The 19,347-nt window shown below is 40.6% G+C and overlaps 2 protein-coding genes across 2 annotated transcripts in view; one reads left to right on the top strand and one right to left on the bottom strand.

Annotated features, from left to right (window-relative positions):
- The window catches only part of LOC123984460 (stromal membrane-associated protein 1-like), a 40,233-nt gene extending 27,836 nt beyond the window's left edge, over positions 1 to 12,397 (top strand). The window contains exons 5-6 of the mRNA XM_046071373.1: positions 6,177 to 6,415; positions 9,566 to 12,397. Of these exons, the coding sequence (XP_045927329.1) occupies positions 6,177 to 6,415; positions 9,566 to 9,712 (386 nt within the window). The 3' untranslated portion in view covers positions 9,713 to 12,397. The remainder of the gene's footprint in view (positions 1 to 6,176; positions 6,416 to 9,565) is intronic.
- A 1,961-nt stretch (positions 12,398 to 14,358) lies between these two features.
- The window catches only part of b3gat2 (beta-1,3-glucuronyltransferase 2 (glucuronosyltransferase S)), a 55,701-nt gene continuing 50,712 nt past the window's right edge, over positions 14,359 to 19,347 (bottom strand). Inside the window, exon 4 of the mRNA XM_046070907.1 lies at positions 14,359 to 14,445. Within this exon, the coding sequence (XP_045926863.1) occupies positions 14,359 to 14,445 (87 nt within the window). The remainder of the gene's footprint in view (positions 14,446 to 19,347) is intronic.

Below are 19,347 nucleotides of genomic sequence, written 5' to 3'. Positions count from 1 at the left end.
CTAGTGTGCAGCAAACCCCGTCCCAACACCAGGTAGTATCTTACCTATCTAACAATACACCATTGAGTCTTAATCTGTTCATCTTGCTTGATTGAGCTTCACTTTGCCTTTACTGCACCCACAATGCAACAGTTCACGCTATAACTTACAGCCAACAAATCCAACTGGGGGTTTATGTATGAATCTGAAGAAGTAAGGCGGATTCAGACCAAATGTGTAGCAAATGTTAAACCTGTGCTAATCCATCTTTTTATATTAACAATTGATACAAGTACTATGTGAAAGGTGTCACTGAATAATGAACACAACTCTGCAGTTTTTATCACCCCTAAAGTGCATTTTGGCATCATTCAGCTCAGTGTTTTGGTTTGGCAAATTTGCTGTTTTTGTTCAGTCTTATTGCACTCAGCTACTTTGTTTCCAGCAGCAGGCAGGGGTGGGTAGTAACTCATTACAAGTATCGCAAGTGGGTAAAAAAGTAGTTTTTTTTTTTTTAGGAACGGTAACTTTTCACATTACTTTTTAAAACTTTACTCAAGTAAAAAGTAAATGTAATCTACTTTTAACTATGCTTCATTTGCCATTTATACCTTCGTTACAACTAGTCTGTTATCTACTGTGCATCTTGCTACATTAACTGAAAGGAGCTGTCATCCAGGCTATATGTGTGGTTACGCAGGAGAGCTCTGACTGGTGTTCTTGTGCCAGATATTAATGAGGTGGGTAAATGCAAAACCTTTTAAATTTAAGGTTATTCTACTAATGTAAACCAAATCCAGTAACTGCATGTCTAGTGTTTCCCATACATAGGCTTTGCTTGGGCGGACCGCCCAGGTTGATTAACAGCCGCCCAAATAAATTTGGCGACCCATTTTAAAATCGTTCTTGATTGCAGCTCCACACATCCTCTCACTAGGTCGCGCTCTCTCTCTCTCTCTCTCTCGCAAACACAGTCAACAGACCAGTCTGTGAACTGAATGGTTGGTATCATAAACACCGCTGCACAAACCTGTCCAACAAAACGCTGTCAATGTCGGAGACCCATCTTCAAAACAGTTATTAGCAAGCATGTAAGGAGCCTAGCTAATAAGGACAGCTATGTTAACTTTGGAAAACAGCTGTCGAAGTTAGCACGCTGTATAACTAGTAGTCTACAGGTTGACTTTCGGCGACTTGATAGGGGAATAGCGCCGTCAAGTCAGACACCTCCGGTAGACTGCGTGAGTTTACTGTGAGCGTAGAACAATGATCAGGCTTTGCTCCCACAAGGTCTAGTGACGTTTTGCAGCGCAGGTCTTGTGCCGAATTCTGCATGCCTGCCGTGTATTGCCCTCGCGGGAGGCACATCTGTTATACTAAGAAAAAAGGTGGATGCAAATTTCAGTTGGTAGCCTACAATATCTGTTTTGCCTAATTATGCAATTCACTTCTTAAGGTCCTTTTAGGACACTTTGCTGAACGCGGTTAACGCCACATGTTTTTGCTGAATCTCAAGAAATGGTACTTTTACTAAGTGTAATAATATATTAACGATTCTTAACGTTCATAAAATATATACTGATCATTTATCACTATTGATGAACCCCACAAAGAATAGTATAGCGTTTAAAAGCAGAACTTTAATGCATTTTCATACAATTCTTGGCAGGCATGCAAAATTCGGCATGACACCTGTGACAGTCGACTCCCCTAAGTCAGATGATCACTGGATTGATTCTGATATATTAACACATTGAAACTGATCTTGGCTTTCACTACGCATTACTCACAGGTCTCCCATGTTATTGTCAGAATAATTCTTTATTCTGTAAAGATTATGATACTTTCGGAATAATCATCATATTGTATTGGCTGTCTGTGCTATTGGAAAAGGCAAATCATAAGTAGAACAATTCATATAAAGCAAGTGGTTTGGTTGGCTGCACGTCGATATCAGGTAACAACAGGTACAGGCAACAATAGTAGGTTAGGCAGCAAGCAAGTGTGATATCTTTCTAACACGATGCACAGCTGATGAAACACTTATTATTCCAAAAAGAGACTTGAGACTTGGCTGGGGCTTGCATAAAATGACTTGGGAAGATCTCTGGCCCGCACACAAAAAAATATTAAACCACAAAGTAACTTGTACTTTGAGTAGTTTATTGGCTAAGTACTTTCGCTTGAGTAGATTTGTCAAATAGTCATTTTTACCTTCACTTGAGCAATTTTTTATTTTTTATAATTGTACTTCTAGCAAAGATTTTCAGTACTATACCGCTGGCAACAGGCAGCTATTTTCAGCTAAAAAAACACTTTAAATACTTTTAACACACTTAACTGCAAAATGTTAGACGGAAACAGTGACTAGCTAGTGAACATAGTGGAACATTTAGCAGCTAAAATACAGCTATTTCCCTCAGGAGTTGGTGCAGACCAAAACAGAGCTAAAAGTTGAGTAAATACAGTATCAAATGTGTGCCCAGAAATACAGCTATGACTGAATGGTAATTTTGCTCTGAGTTAACTTTGATCAGGATATGTGAAAAGTAATTGTAATCCAAGAAACTTTTTGTTAAACTCAGCGAGTAGTTCCTCACAGTTTGCTAGCTCTCCATTTTGTTTGTGCTGTGAAAAGAAATCTGGTTTTCCTTCACAGCCCTGGCTGTGTAAGTATAAAACAAAGAATGAGGTGTGGACCTTGCCACACAACAGCCAATCAGCAACATGTAATTGGTGTTCATGCCCAAGAGTGATGGGGGACAGTGAGAGAGAGAGTTCTATACACCAGCACATTGGAACGTGCTGGACTCCAGGCACCGTGAAGAAGGAGAGGAAAAGGTCTGAAGAGTATAAATTGAGAAGAAAGTTATATGACCAGGCAAGGGCAAAGGCGTTTCAGTGCTGGAGAAACCAGAAATTTGCGGGGTACAGCTTCTGGGGGAGCACCGAAGGGAGAGTTGTATTTGTTTGGCAGTTAAGTTCGAATCACTTACCCTCCATTTAACTCCTACATAAACTTCAAGCACTGCCTTTTTTCACTTATGTAACACTGCAAAAATCAGGAACATCCTGTCTCAAAATGATGCAGAAAAACTATTCCACGCATTTGTTACTTCTAGGCTGGATTATTGAAATTCTCTCTCTGCACTGGCTCCCTGTAAAATCCAGAATAGAATTTAAAATCCTTCTGCTACAAAGCCCTTAATGGTCAGGCATCATCATATCTTAAAGAACTCATAGTACCCTATTATGCAGAGTGTATGGTTACCTGTGGTTCCTAGAGTAGTTGGTAGTTGTTGAGGTGAGGATCCTCAACAGCTTTTTTTGAACCAATACACGGATCAAAACACTTAAATGTGTTGTACATATAGAATGGAAACAAACACTATACACATATGGTGTCTCATACGCAGGAAAAACATACAGTAATATGAGCACAAGAGTGCACACTGAGACGTTGACATGTTTGTGCACACACACCTACACACTTTCACACATACATCAGAGGAAAGATACCTCATAAAAATGTAGGAGAGTGAAGGCAGATGAAAGGTCAGCATGCTGAAAAGCAGGCGGGGCCACTCCATGCTGCATTTACTGGAGTCCCACTGCAGTCGTAAAAAATAGAGAAGTGTCTGCAGATTCACACTCATCTCACAGTTATTATGTGTAAAGACTGAGTGCTGTGTGTGTGTGTGTGTGTGTGTGTGTGTGTGTGTATGTAGGTGGATGTTCATACATACACATATATTAACTTGAGCATGTTTGGAGTGTGTGGGAGAGCATTACTGGTACATGTTTTTTGAATGGTGGAAACTAGTAGGCAGCAGATCTGTACAGCAGGCACATGTGCATATTGATTATATTGCTGCATTTCCTAGGAGGAAATCAGGATGAAGGGCTTACTGCTGCCATATTGTCCTCTCACAATCCAAATAAATGCTGATGGAGATGAAAGCCAGAGAAACTTGCCAGGCTAATGCCCCAAATCACTGACTTCCATCGTGGAGTGTGTGTTTGTGTGTGTGTTGCCTCTCCATATTATAACAGGATGGATGTGGCTGTAAGAGCAGCTAATAACAAAATGATCAATGTCACAATACACTGAAAACAAAACAGTCCATGGATCCATATTTCCACCGAATTCAAGCCTGTTGCGGATTGTAAAACACTGAGACATGGTAGGAATTGTGCTAAAAGAGGCTATACGTTAGTATCAGGTAGAAGTCTCTAACATATTCTACATGCAGTCAACACAGCTGACTAATATCAGAAGATGTTTTGTCCATTTAAAGAAATTATCTTCTTTCTGCTTCTTGAGGTTTTTCCACTCCCATTTTTATTTGGCTCCTTATCACATTCTCACAGTGGACTCATGTAGCACTGACAGGCAAATGGACTGATGGGTGTTATATATTTTCATGGAAATATGATATTCTGCAGCTTCAATTTAATCTTTAGAGGCAGTAATAAAAAAAAAAGTGTCTCTGCTTTTTGGTGTGTTGATATCGGCCCAGTCGAGCGAACCGCCAATCTGGTTTGTCTAATGTCTTCATTTTCACATCAGCAGCCGCGGGAAATGTTCTGTTTGTTGCACCATAAATGCCACGAATATTATCAAAAAACTGGGTTATGATAAGAATTCCTGCTAGTTTTACCATTTGCAAGGAGGGTGTTTCTGAGACCCCTGAAATTTTATTTTAATTCATTTAATTTATATACCACTCTGCAAGTGAGAAGCACCAAGTGCTTTGTAGTGATAGGGACACAAAGTATAACATAGCATAAGGGACACATAACAAGACATAGTGTCTATAGTGACCATCATTACACAATGTGATTTCCTGGATTTTTTTTTCTCATTTTGTCTATCATAGTTGAAGTGTACCTATGATGAAAATTACAGACCTCTCTCATCTTTCTAAGTAGGAGAACTTGCACAATCAGTGGCTGACTAAATATTTTTTGGCCCCACTGTACACCTGATATTAAAATCTAATCTTTAAATGTTATCCGGTTGCAGATTAGAAGGAAAAACGTATGTGGTCAGATCTGCCTGACCTGACCTCATCTGACAGTAGCCTGGCTCGCATTGTGTCATATCTTAGGTAGGTATAAACACAGTTCATAGCCTACAACGTGCAGGCATTCACACAACTTAACATTAGAGCCTTCAGATACTTGTCTTTAGCTAACATTAAATATTAAAAGACAGAAGGCTGAAAGATACACCTCTAATGATGCATCTATTCTGTTTACATGAAAGCGCCAGAAGTTGCAATAATCTATAGAACTGTGTGAAAAACTTAAAGCAATACAGGTGGGAAATAACTGACCTACAGTAATAAATAAATGTGTGTACGAGTGTCCGTGTCCGACTCATCTGTGCAGCTGGTCGGTTGTTAACAAGGCATATAATTTATCTCGTCACAGAGTAGTTTACATGCTGGCACTGCAACACACTGGGACAAACTGACACAACATTTTTTATACAAGAAAAGAATAACTTCATGTAGGCTATGAAATTTCCAGAAGTTACAAGAGCAGAAAAATAATCAAGAATTTGTTGTATACAACGTTTCACAAAGTTTCCCCTAACTCAACAACTCACAAAACTGCACATTTTTAAGGGAGTCTGAGACGGATTTAAGCCCCCTCACATTCCTCATGCACAGGTTTTGCTAGATCCGATCTCAGTGTGGATAACAAGAATGCATCACAAATTCCAGGTTTAAATGCAAAGGCAAGATTACACCGCTTATTATCCGGATCACTTATCTGGATACAGATCGCATTTTAATACCAGGTGTAAGCAGGGTGTAAGCGTTTAGAAGTGTTTCAAACATTTTAGCTAGGGTTATATGGAAGTTTGACTTTCTTAACACATTTTATATTTGGATTTTAAAGAGTAACTAATTACGCTTTAAATAAATTATTTTCCTACATATCTTGTAGGGAATCAAAGCTAAACTGGGTTTCTTGTAGTTTATGAGGAAAACTGTTTATTTACTTCAACACAGCTCTGTTTTCCCTTATGTTTAGTTGAAAATATGCTCAGCTGTAGGAGAGTTTACATCAAGTCCTGTTGAGCACAGTTATATAACTAACTAAGAGTGTGTGTGTGTGTGTGTGTGTGTGTGCATGTGTGTGCATGTGTGTGTGTGTGTATGTGTGTGTGTGTTTCTTTGCTCCAGCAGGAGTGTACATGGGCCAGCCTCAGATGCAGTTCACTCCGCAGGGTTTCACCCCAGGGATGGGCGGAGCCGTGCCACCCACCACCATGATGGGTGGAGGGGCCATGATGTCCGGCATGGCTTTGTCCAACGGCGGCTACATGGGCGTGCCACAGCAGGGTGTGATGCCAGCCAGCCAGGGACAGAACATGTACAGCATGCAGCAAGGACAGCAGCAAGGACAGTGGAATATGGGCCAGGTAACTAAACCACACTGAGAATGGTGTTTATTAACTCATTTTATGGTGATGATGAACTCCGTTTAACATTTAGCTTGTAATTCCACTCCAGTTTCTCTGCACAACTCTTAAGAAGCTTAGCAACCTAAATAAAGCCTAATGTTTAAACATATTGTTCTTTTCCTTGACACCACCTGTAAAGAGTTTCATTATCCTGGTCCTAAAAGTTAATATATGTTCTTACATAATGTTCTGCTCCCTAATTTCATGCACAGCCCAGTGCAGTAATGACCTCACCCCTTCAGCCTCACTAAAAGCCCAAGACGAGCAGCTTTAATCAACTATTCAATCTTTTTATAACCAAGGTTATTGTATAATAATATAATGGTACCTTTTTTCTTAAATTCTGTCAAATCACTTCCTTGTTCCTTTGTCCCTAATTCTAGCCCAGTACCATGAAATTATTAGCGAGTACGTAATAAAGTCACCAACATTTGGTGGGGTTCTTTGACGCAGGGGCAGTTGTGACAAAGTCTTTTAAAATGTATAACTAGCTAGGAGTGACACATAACTGGGTGGTGTGAGATATAGTATGTGTAGTATAATAAAATATATCATTTAATTGAATTGTATAATAAAATCATGGTAAGATAGATCTTATTTTTGTCATTTTCATTCAACATGTGATTAAGTCCATTAGTGTTCCTAATCGAGTTTCTTCTGTTTTGTAGCCAGTGAATATTTGACTATAGTGATTGGGTTGGACCAATATACAATATGGAGCCAATATTGGTCCTCTAGTTAAAACCCAATCTCCTCCAGTCAGTGTTGCCCAGCCCTGATGTGATGTGTTTGATTGATTTGAAACGAAACCCAGGAGTTGAGGTTGGCTCTGTATCCCTCTGGATTCCATGTTTGATTCTCAGCAGCAAAAAACGCAGACACAGTAACACACAAACAAGCTGTTAGATCTGTACAGAGGCGTCATTACCTTTATCTGCTCAGCCAACAAAATGATCCGTCTCTGTATCTGTATTTGGATTGAAGACCAGACGTGGTCATGGTGTATACAGGACGTCACGTTACATCAGGCAAGTGTTTTCTAACCTTATATTCATTGGCAATGCAATTACTTTGCTTTTAAAGTATCAAATCGATTTAATGCATTCGGTACTTATCGTCTGTCTTTTTTTAATTTTCATTCAACTAAACTACGTTTTATGAACTGTCTGAACCCCACCTCCACCCTGCCATTAACCGGAGGACACTGAACAATCAGTTTTGGAAATTGAAATATTCTGTTTTGCATTGGAAATGGAAACTATATAGGGTAAAGATATATAGAAAAACATCCTTCAGTCGAAGAGGAAAATCTTATATTCCAATTGCATTAAATGTCAATCCACTAGTGGAACAACATCACAAGCTCTGATGTCCGAAACAACAGTAAATTCCATTTGTAGACAGATTTTGCAGCTTGTGCACACCACTGATTATCAATTATAAATATGCAAAAGCCTCAAACAAGTGTCAAACAATAAATAAGACCAACTGACACCACAGCAGGTACAACAAGTGAGATTAGGCTACAGAAATGCCACTGCCACTTTTACAGCAGACACACCATGTATAAACACTCTCTACAGTGGCTGCAGCCACAAACACATAGATTCACCCTCTTGGAATTTCTTCCATAACCAGTCCTCTCAGCTGTCTGTCCCACTCTAACCAGTCCTCTCTGTCCCACTGCACTCCTCAAAGTTTTCAAACATGTTGCGCTGAAAGAGGCTCCACAGTCACAGTGACAGAAACCGCAGAAAGGCCTCACACACCTGACTGAAGGTGGACGATCCTCAGCATTCTGGCAAATGTACAAATCCACGTGAGCATTTTAGCATTTAGCCAGCATGCACACGTTGGGGTGTTTTTGATTTGTGTCACTTAGCGTGCTCACCTGTTGGTGCATTAAATCAGTGATTAATGAAGGTAGATGCAACTTTTTTGTTAACAGTAATACTAAAAAAACACCCATAATGATCCATCCATCCATCCATCGTCAACCGCTTATCCTGCATACAGGGTCGCAGGGGGCTGGAGCCAATCCCAGCTGACATCGGGTGAAAGACGGGGGAACCACCTATAAAAACACTAATGAAACACTAACATCATTTAAAACATTATTAGGTATTAATAACTTGAGTCAAAAAACTGAAATAATGTGCTTCAGGACTTTGGCCTGTCAGTTAAGCAAATAACCCAGCAACTCAACGTCATCTCATTTTGATTTAAATGTTGCTAAATCCTGATTGGTGCATGGAAGTACATGAGTGAAATAAACAAACAGATTATTTAGTGTAGGACCCCATTGCTCACAGTTAGAAGGTGATTAAGAAAATAGGTTGTCAGGGCCTTTAAGGATGTATCCAAACGAAAAGTGTAATTTACACTCGGCTGGATCTGGGCACAGTGTGAGCCAGATGAGTTCTGGCTGATCCCACGATATTCTGATTATTCTCCATTCAGATAAGATAGCCAGATACAGATCCCATGTTAACACCGGTTGGAAAATGGGTCTTAACATTTTTAACTTTCAGTTCATCCCAGTTAACAAACCAAAGTCAAAAAAGTAAAGCTGTACTGCCAATTAGGAATTTAATTAAACAAGACAGTAATTACCAAGCTCAAGTGCAACCCTGACACCATTGATGAAAAACATCAGCTAAGTTCAGTTAAAGCTGTTAAGTAACCTGTCTGATGATACACATACATACACATGCGTCACTGGCTTGTCCGGGCTTGGCTGACACACACGCATTACCACACACACACTCGCCCACAGCTCTCAGATGACCAGATAAGTGAGTAGCACTGCACCAAAGCACATTCATAATAGATAAGAATGGATGGAAGGAGGAGGACGAGCAGAGGAGGTGGGTGGGGGATGAAGAGCTGGGAAGTGAGATGGGGATGGGGGGGAGAGGGCAGGGACCAGAGGAAGCCAGAAGCCCTTCAAGAGCAGAGGCGAAGGTAAAAAGCGAGGGATGGAGTCGGGATAAAGGATGTAGAGAACCCCCCCTCCCGCTTCTGGGATGAGGGGAATAGCTGTCTATTTTTGCTCTGATGTATTCTAACACTGACTTCCCTCCTCTCCGCCTTTCTTTCCTCACTCAGATGACCCAGCAGATGTCAGGCATGGCCATGAGTGGCGGAGGGCCGGCGCAAGCCACTTTCAACCAGTCAGGGGCCCCCGCGGCTGGTTGGCCCGCTGCTCCCCCTGCGGCTTCTGGCCAGACCCTCAGCACTCAGCTGTGGAAGTGACAAGGTGTGGGTCCAGAAGATGAGTGGGGGGGAAACTAGAGTGGTAATATGGCAACAAAAATGGCCAAATCTGCTCCTGACCCGCCCGTCTCCTCACAGCTCCGTATAAAGAACGCACAGCGGGGGTAGTTTGACTGCCCCTCCCACACCCTACACACCTTCAGTGTGGTTTCTTTAAAAAGCCAAGACATCACACTGGATAGAGCGCAGGGGGAAAAAAAAGAAAGACTGGCAGCTGTTGTTTCCCATCTTTATTTCTACTTATCTCTTCCTTTAGTTGTTGTCTGAAGAAAGAGACAAAACAGCAGAATCAGAAAAGAAAGCTGCTGGATCAATAACTCCAAGTGTCTATTCTAGTAATATAATATCATTACCAAAATGGATAGTTAGTGAGTAGTATTTCAATACGTACAGTAGATATGGCTATCTTGTGGTTGGTCTTTGCTACCCTGTCCTCCCACCTCTCTCTGCTGTGTATATTGTAAACCCCCCCCCCTCCTCTCCTCCCCCTCCCCCTCTCTATAGGGCGGGCCGAGGCTCGTAGCAGCTAATAGTCTGAACAGTACTGTATTTATGTGAATAAGATGTGAATCTTCCACTTTTTCAGAGCCATAGAAGATTTGATGACTTTGTTTGGTTTGGGTTCTCTTCATCACGTGACACTCATTATCACAACCGCTTGAGGTTAGATTTTTTTCCCTCAGCAGCCAGTGTACCGCTCATCATCTCTACAGTAAAGATCACATACACCGGTGGTTCCTAACCTTGGGGTTGGTTTAAAAGATCCTGAGGGGTTGCAAAATCGTTAAAATAGGAAATAGAAGAAAAAAAAAAATTCTCATTTTTTATTTTATTTTTTCTGAATTTGAGTGTTTTGCCTCCTGGAACTCTGACAACTATTCCACATCGTTAGAGAGGGTAACATCACTCTTTCAACTTCTCTTTTTTTATTTCACGACTGTAATGATTTTTTCTCCACAAATGCAAAAAGACTAAAACATGACTGAAACATTAAAGGTTTAGCAAAAATAAACAACTGCTGTGCCTGCAGCGCTGTCATTGTTATGCATATTCAAAACAATATACGCCTATACAGCGAAGGACTCTTTGTCTCTTTGTAGTGAAGGGCGAGAGCAGTCACCCTACCTGGATTCAAGCCCAGGTCGACCAAACAATGAACAGCACCCTCATTCGCTTTCTTGCTGAGAAGATTCGATTCGATTAGAAGAGTGATACCACTCTCATGTCTGTCTGCTAGGTCTCTAGTTGGAGCTGGGCAGCGGTTAGCCTAGCATAGCATAAAGACTGGAAGCATTGGGAAGCAGCTAGTCTGGCTCGGTCCAAATTTTAAAATTATGCCTAACAACACCTCTAAATAATCAAGTAAGTGACACTTTATATTGTGTTTTGTTCAATCCGTACACAAAAAGAAATGTAAAAAAAAAACATTTGGAGTTATGTGCTGAAACTGGGGAACCACTGATAGACACACTACACTGGCTGTGACAACAATATTTGGCCAGTTGATGTTGTTACTTTTAAATATTGAAGATTGAGATGAAAATATCGGTCCAACCCTGTTTCTCCTTCTTCAAGCTGGTTAAAAACAACCTAGAACTCCAAATGTCAAGGATTCCCTTTAAGACTCAGTAATTGCTGGGCAGCCCTTGTCTCCCCTGGGTGTCTTTGGTAGCCATGCTGTGGTGTTTTGAAGTGTTTTAAAACCAAACGAGCTGGGTTTAGTGGAAACTGGGCTCCGACCCAGTTAAGACAGTCCTTGTTGTTGAAATGAGCCATTTCCTCAGCACTCCCCAAGGCAAATTAAAGCACTACTGGAATCCCAGCTGTTTGTCTTTACTGCACTTTAAATAGCAGAGCAGGTACCCCTGTCTCGCTGTGTTGTGGTTTCATTTCAGAAAATTCTTGTGTGGGATCAGCAGGGACGATAGGATTTCTGCAGTCTTTTTTAAATTGAGTGAATGTGACACCCAAAACATTGCTCCCTTTACATAGGATGCTATAACCGTATGTTCTGCCATCCGCCATCTTTATTGTGGTGTTTTGTTGTGTGCAGTACAAGAGAAGCACAGTTCGTCTGAAGCAAATAAACCTGGATGACCAATAAGAGGGCTAGACTGGCAGGGCGAGGAACAGGAGTGGACAGTGGTTGCAAAAGGGGACTTGTATGAAAACACTGGATGGGTCCCTTCACCACTGTCCAGTCTGTGTTTATTGGGAGTAAGAACAGAGGAGCAAGAGTGGAAATGAACAAACACACTTACTTACTTACTTACTTACTTACGCACACAAAGTTACGATCACACAGCCGAGTGGCGATGCAGAGATTCATGTCCGTATACACAGGGTCCCTCTGCCATGCAATAACTGTAGCACTCTCATGTGGTTAGTGTGAACAACCCATAAACATATTCAATAAATCTAATGTCCTCCAGGTTTATTTCCAGTGTGTTTACATTTTCTGGTGCCTAGTACAGAGAAAAAAAAAAAGTGGTTTCCGTGCATTAAAAAAAATATCCAGGAATTTTTCTGTGTTCATCTTTGTCCAATGACTCTTTCAACTGTAAAAGTACTGTTTTTTCTTTTTGGAATTTTATTGGTTTGCTCCTTTTTTTCTGTTCCAAGTTTTACAGAAGGGTCATTTGAAATAAAGGCTGTTGGATCCTGGATTGAATCCTGTTTTTTTTTTTTTCTTTCTTGTGTTTACATCATACAACAACACAGTCCCCTCTAAACTTCAGTGGTCAGGACAATACCGCCGTCTAAATACACTGAAGAAAACAGTTCACCTTTGAGCTGCGAAACTAGCGGCCAGTCTGATGTCCTGCTTGTATCTCGTCTACTCAATTCATTCCTTTTATTCCTCCGCTGGCAGGTGAGTTTTCTTTGTTGTCGGCCCACGGTCTCTACATTATTGATGGCAGCTTGTCAGGAGTGATGTTAACTTCACTTGGGCCGTTTTCAAACCTGATCACATACTTCACTTACGCAGAGAGGAAACGGTAAAGGTTGTTCCAGTCCATTACATGTGATCGATTCAGGGTGTTGTAAAGGAGAATTACAAAGCATTTATGCATCAATGAATCATTACTGCATTAACTCTGAGACATTGATGTGACTAATTTAAACAAAGACCAGAGCTGGGAAACCTAGCTGCTTCTGTCGGCCTCTGATTGGCACTTTATAGGTATGAGCCACTGAAGAGGGGCAACAACAGTAAAAAGGTCCTGGGTTTGATTCCCAGGCGGGGCAGGGCCTTTCTGTGTGCAGTTTGCAGGTTCTCCCATGTTTCCTGCGGATACTCCGGTTCCCCCGACCATCAAAGCATTACGTTAATTCTCCTGTCAGTGTCCTTGACCAAAGCACTGACATAGAACTGTAGTTGGTCCCCGGGCGCTGCACACTGGCTGCCCACTGCTGCTCCTAATACTTCGGATGGGTTAAATGCAGAGAACAAAATTCACTATGCATACTGTCCTGTGTACTGATTTGATTTAAGCGTGCAGTTCTTCCAGAGCAAACAGACCTAAAACTTGCAGTTGAAAAGGTTTGCTTCCAAACATTTATTTTGCTCAGTGGGAGGTGTGAATGTGAGATGAAAAAACTGCCAGTTTTGTGTGCGTGATACTAGATTTCAGACGTGGTTAGCCTAGTTTAGCGTAAAGACTGGATGCAGGGGGAAACAGCTGGCTCTCTGAAAGGTTCAAAAATGCATCTACCGACACCTTAAAGGCTAATTAACACACTGCATCTAGTTTGTTTAAAAGGTTAACAACAATTCTAATGTCAAAATCACAATTTGTGATTTTACAGGGGAGTTACATGTTGGAGATTATGCAGATTATCTTTCTATCTGGTACTTAGCATAGCATGACTGGCTCACTGTTGCTGCACCCAGCTGTTGGTCCAAAATAAATTGTTACACCACGTAACTTCCATTAAAACCACATGTTGTCGTTTAATCTTTCTGCTTATGTACAGATTAAAAGAATGTGATCAAATGTGAGCATGTGCTGGTAGGCATATTCTTGAACTTTGGAGAGGGCCAGGCTAATTGTTTCCAGCCTTTATGCTGAGCTAGCTTTATGCTATCAGCATCCTGATACCAGCTTCATATTGGCTGAGACATGGAAATGGTATCAATCTTATTATCACACCAAAAAACAAACAAAAATAAAAACAAATACACATTTGTTGTTAAAGAAACAGCATCACAATACCACTGTCATAAGATATAGGCAGTTATCTGGACCACAAGCCTTGTTTGTTTTGGTAATTATATCACGGTCACAGTTAATTTGACAATGATGTATTAATGAATATAAATGATGTTAATGATTCTCATGGTACTTCTCAATTCAGCATTATAATTTTTTTTAACATCAGCAAGCCATGGATGGAGGCAATGAAGAGTGCAAGTCATCTCAGTTTGTGAAATTAACAGTGCTGTCCGACTCTCACTGAGCACGTTTGACAGACAGCCAGAAGTCATGCAGCTCATCAGAGTCTGTGTCCATCGTGAACAGATTGTATAAACCCGATATGGAAAGAAAGCAGGGTGCTGTATTTAGTCCCAGCCAAGAGATGATGGCCAGCCACAATCAGCTTCTGGTCTTGGGGTCCTCCTCTCACACCTCAATGACAACAGTGTCTTTCCGATGTTTGGGTTCATTTGCAAGGTGTGGTTTCTCTGTGCGAGTGTGCCATACCAGCACCTGAAAAAGAGAGGATGAAGAAGAATGAGAGAATCTGCTGACAGTGGAAACGCTGGGCACTAAATAAAGAATGAACAGGAGGTTATGCTTGGATAAATGCAGCACAAATGCAGGCGGATGGCAGAGCTTTACTGATACCATGTAGGACCAAAAAATTACGTTGATTAAAGCAACAGATACCTGTGCCTAAGAAGTCCCTCTGTAAGTGTAGGAAAATGTTAAAAAGCTTTTAGAAAAATAATGGGACACTGGAAACGGCAGGTTAGAGGACCATTTGGATTTCTTACAATATTCAATCAAGTTTAAGGTACCCAGTGGAGGTTTGTGGACACTAGTAGCCAGGCCCAGTTACACGAGTGTGCAAAAGCATGCATTGCACCTTCAGTTTAATAAGTAGTTGTATGCGCATTACTGTCAAAATAGCCCTACATTGTGGCCATTCACGTTGCTTCAGTTAAAGCTTGTGAAGCTAAAGCTTTAATATTATCTCAAAGGTTGAATTCTTATTTAGTTCTTGTGATGTTTGCTTGAAATCTAAAGTTTAATACTGTGTTGAATGTGTTTAGAATATGGACTCATGTCTTCTCAAGTATCACCCAGGCGGGTTCTCATGCATATTCATGTTTATGCTAAAAATGGCAGTCAACAATAGCAAACTGGTATAAGTATAGAAGCCAGAAAGAATGCTTGTATAATGTTTTGTAATGACAATGTCATAGTGAGTGAAACTGTGATCTGTGACGGACATTGCAACATGTGTTTTGTATGTATATGTATAATTGTTCATTAGCCATGTTTGATATCTGCTAAACTGGATGGACTCTGAGCAGCAGTACAACAGATGTTATTCTGGTCCAAAGACTGAAATACAACTCTGGAAAAAACACTGGATATATCCTGGAATGTAATTGTAAGATATATGATTCTTGTGAGGAACCACTGCAAAACTGTATTCACATAGTATTTACAACTTTTTCCAGCATAATCTGTTCATCGGGGACCACGCTCTGGACCCGTAACACCTACACTATTTATCATTGCTGTTGCTGGCCTGCACTGTTATACACTGAAGAGACATCCAATTTGGTGATAAAGAATGAATGTACCTTTAATTGCTGAGATCTAGGAAGGAAACAGGGGACAAGCCGAACTTATTTGGAGGAGAACACGAAGGCGAATAGTAACAATATTACCCAAACTGTTCTGAAACGGAAGGAAACCCAGGGCAGTCCGACCCAATCTGCATAGACCAGAGAATCATCATACCCAACCTAAAAACAAGGCCTACTACATGAAAACTAGTAGCAGCGTGATCGAAAACAGTGGGGGAAAAAAGTGTAAATTTATCACACTCTGCTGATAAAAGGTCCATTCAGATCCACTTGGGTATTAGACATATTGACACAAAGATCAGAGATCGGCAGAATGGCATATGCTTCAGTGCGGATTTTACAGATTGGCACCTGTGGTAATTATGGGAGGAGCCTTTACTGCATCAGAGGTGACTGGCTACATATAGGACTAAAGCTAGTCGGTAGACGTATTTCCCTCGTTGGAAAGACTTTTTGAAGTAAACTTGATGATGTTCTGATGAAATATCTGTCAAATCAAAGACATTTGCTGTAGTCTTTGAAACAGAGATTGCATTGTATCCTCCTGCTGTTGAATTTAATGCTCACCAGTCTGCCAGGAGGGATTCCACACACAGGAGACACCTCCTGAAATGGATCAAATCAAAGCATCACGCACCTCAATGCAGCTGTTTGTCTTGTGTTTGCAGCCAATTTCACAGCAATATATTGGTGAGAAAACACTGTTTCTATTTTGCAATGGATGCAAAGCAGTGATATTTTCTGTGAGAGAGGGACGAATTTAATTCCTAAGAGATTCAGGGGAGGTTATGTGGATTAAGAATGGTTTTTTTTGTCAATAGGTAATGAGCTTATAATACGTGTGTGACATTTCTGGGTCCAAAGCAACACACACACACACACACTCACAGAGGCATGATTTATTGCTAGCTGTGAACACTGGCGTTGTTTCTGAGCTACTTCAGGTGGAACATGTCACTTCCTGCACACTGTGCTGCTAATTGGCCCGCTTTGCATATCTAACGAGGCTAATGTAGCAGCCACTAAAGCATCACTCTGAGTGGTGGGGAAAACAGTACGAAATGTGTGTGAGTCTGTGCACATGTGCGCACACGCACTAATTATGCAATAGGAGTGCCCTCCCCGTTCCCCTGGACTCACACACCTCTCTCCCTCCTTCTCCCAGTCTGCTCTCCTTTTTCCTCATCCATCACGTCCACTTTTTCTCTTTTGGCTTTGCTCTTGTTTTTACCTCTTAGTCCTCTCTCAGTTCTCTTCCTCCCTGAGGCTACTTTGAGACAAAAGGCTTTACCAGGTTAGAGCTTTTTTTTTTTGCCTTAATAGCATAAGGAGAAGACAGTTCTGTTTCTCCCCATCAGAAGGAGGAATTTGTGGAGAAACAGTGGATGGACAATTGGGTAGCAGCAGTTTCCAATTTTACCTTGGACGACTGCACTTAAATTCCAGTTTAGCAACTTGAGTCTTAAGGCGCTGGCCATCATTTCCATCAGTTATGAAGATATTGTACTCACTATATATAGATGTAGTCTGAATTTAATTTATTTCTAAGGAAACATAAACACAATAATATTTGGTTATTAAAGAAGAGTGACCAAAACATGTACTGAGTAGCATTTTACACTTGTCAGTGTTGTCTGATGGACAAGTTAATTATGTAACTGAGACACTGTTTTAAATCACCTCAAATACATCTGAAGCATTTTTGTACTGCAATTTCTTCATCAGAACACTTACCTACAATATATCTGCATTACTCTAGGATCAAGGATATTTATCAGTCCAGCTCTAGTGCTTACCAAAGTAGCTGCTGAGATCTGGGGTGGTTACCCAATCCACTTTATTTGGACATGAAATTTAGTGCAGTTGAAGTTAGGTAATAATCCCTCATTGCACAGGAAAACTGTGAGCACACAACTACTTCAAAGATGAATCAGTTAGTCAGTCAGTAAACTCTAATGGATGTTAACAACTGACAGTTCAGCTAGTAATTTTACTGTTAGCCTTGGTTTTCTCCACAAAACGAGTTCGCTAACCTGGGTGTTTATTTTAAGTCCGAGATCTCAGCAATAAACTTGATCAGTATAATTATTTTTGCCACTAATTTAAATTTTTTGGGGGAAAGTAAATATTCATATTAAATATATCATATTGTCCCTCTGATCTTTCCGTCTGCAGCTTACCCCACCACACACTTATACAGTACATACTGTAAATGTTTTCCACATGTAAATCATATCACTACACAAACTGCTATATTACATCTTTATATATATATATATATATATGTGTGTGTATATATTTGATATTTATAGATTCTTATTATGTTATATATATTAATTATGCACAAAGACACCAAAGCAAATTCCTTGTATACATAAATCTACTTGGCAATAAAGCTGAATTCCGATTCTGATCAGTATACTCGTCAATCCTTCTATTTGCTAATGAGGAAATTAACATGTGGTGTCAAAACAATTACACCATCATTAGTAGCTGTTCTGGAGCTTTTGATCATAGTTTGAGTTTGCCCAGTTGTCATGAAATTGTAGATGTTCAAATTTCCCTTTTTCTGAACACTTTCATGACTTCAGACTGTCAGTAGTCGTTTCCAAGGTCCAAAGAACAACATTTAAATCTCATTTCAACATTTCAAAGAACCAAGTTGTTATAAATGATGGGTCCCTTAATGGGACAGTGAGGAAAAAATGCAATCAAGTCCACTTATAAATGCACTCAAGATGCTTTGAGGCTCAAATCACCCAAACCAGATCTTGCGGCGGTCAGAGATGCATTTAACCACATTATTAAAATAGAAATTAAGTTTAGCAGCAAACCTGAGAGTCAATTCAAATTTAACAGACAGCCATATAGTCTTTCAGTCCATAGCAGTAGATGTCCCTGTGTCCATTTTCTCGCATTGTCATTTAGCCTTTCTTCTTTTTATACTCCACCTTCAATCAATTCATCTACCTATTCCCTTTTCTCCACACAGGCGTTTACTCTCCCTCTCTCTCCTCTTCCTCCTGTGCTATCATCTGTCTCCATCTGTTCCTGCCTTCCCCCTCTTCTCTTGTCCTGTCACTGCTGTCTGTTGCCATTACTCTCCTCCTCTAACTACATTACAGCTCCTGTCAGTCGTCTCCAGATACTGACCTGGCCATCAGATGAGCATTTCTGCCCTCCACTGTCAAGGTCGGGATTCAGGCTCTGTGATCTGATCCTAGATACCTTCCTCAAAGTGGACAGAGCCTGGAGTTAGGGTGTGTCAAAGCTGTTGAGACCAACCAAAACCAAACACAAGTGGTTTCAAATGTAACTAAAGCTTGAGAGTTCAAAGACTATACGATTTCAGCCTGACAAACGTATGACGCCATGAGTGAAAATTGGGGTTGGATGCAACAACCGATTGATTTATCCCGTGTAGTGTATCATAGTGGACGACAACAGTGTGTGATTTGTTTTTGCCCTTTAACGACAAATTCCACAACGTCTTCCAAAAGTTGACCAATAGCAGCACAGAACACCCTACTGTAAACATGCGAAAGAGAAATTATTTATTTTTTTCTTTCTTTACTCCGTCTTCTCCGAACACAAGACAGTCAGTATCATACACACCGCCAGTGTTTGTTTACATTGTTGTTACTGGTAGTCTGTCCCTAGCACCGCCTTCACAGTCACGTCAGGCACGCCGTGAAAGACAGTAAGCTATGATTGTTCGGGGACCAACCATTCCTCTGATAACTTAGTAGAAATGAATTTAATCCTATCTTATCTTTTATCTTCAATGAAA

The sequence above is a fragment of the Micropterus dolomieu genome, linkage group LG15 (genome assembly GCF_021292245.1).
Source record: "Micropterus dolomieu isolate WLL.071019.BEF.003 ecotype Adirondacks linkage group LG15, ASM2129224v1, whole genome shotgun sequence".
Classification (NCBI taxonomy): Eukaryota; Metazoa; Chordata; class Actinopteri; order Centrarchiformes; family Centrarchidae; genus Micropterus; species Micropterus dolomieu.
This window is presented reverse-complemented; position numbering and strand designations above follow the sequence as displayed.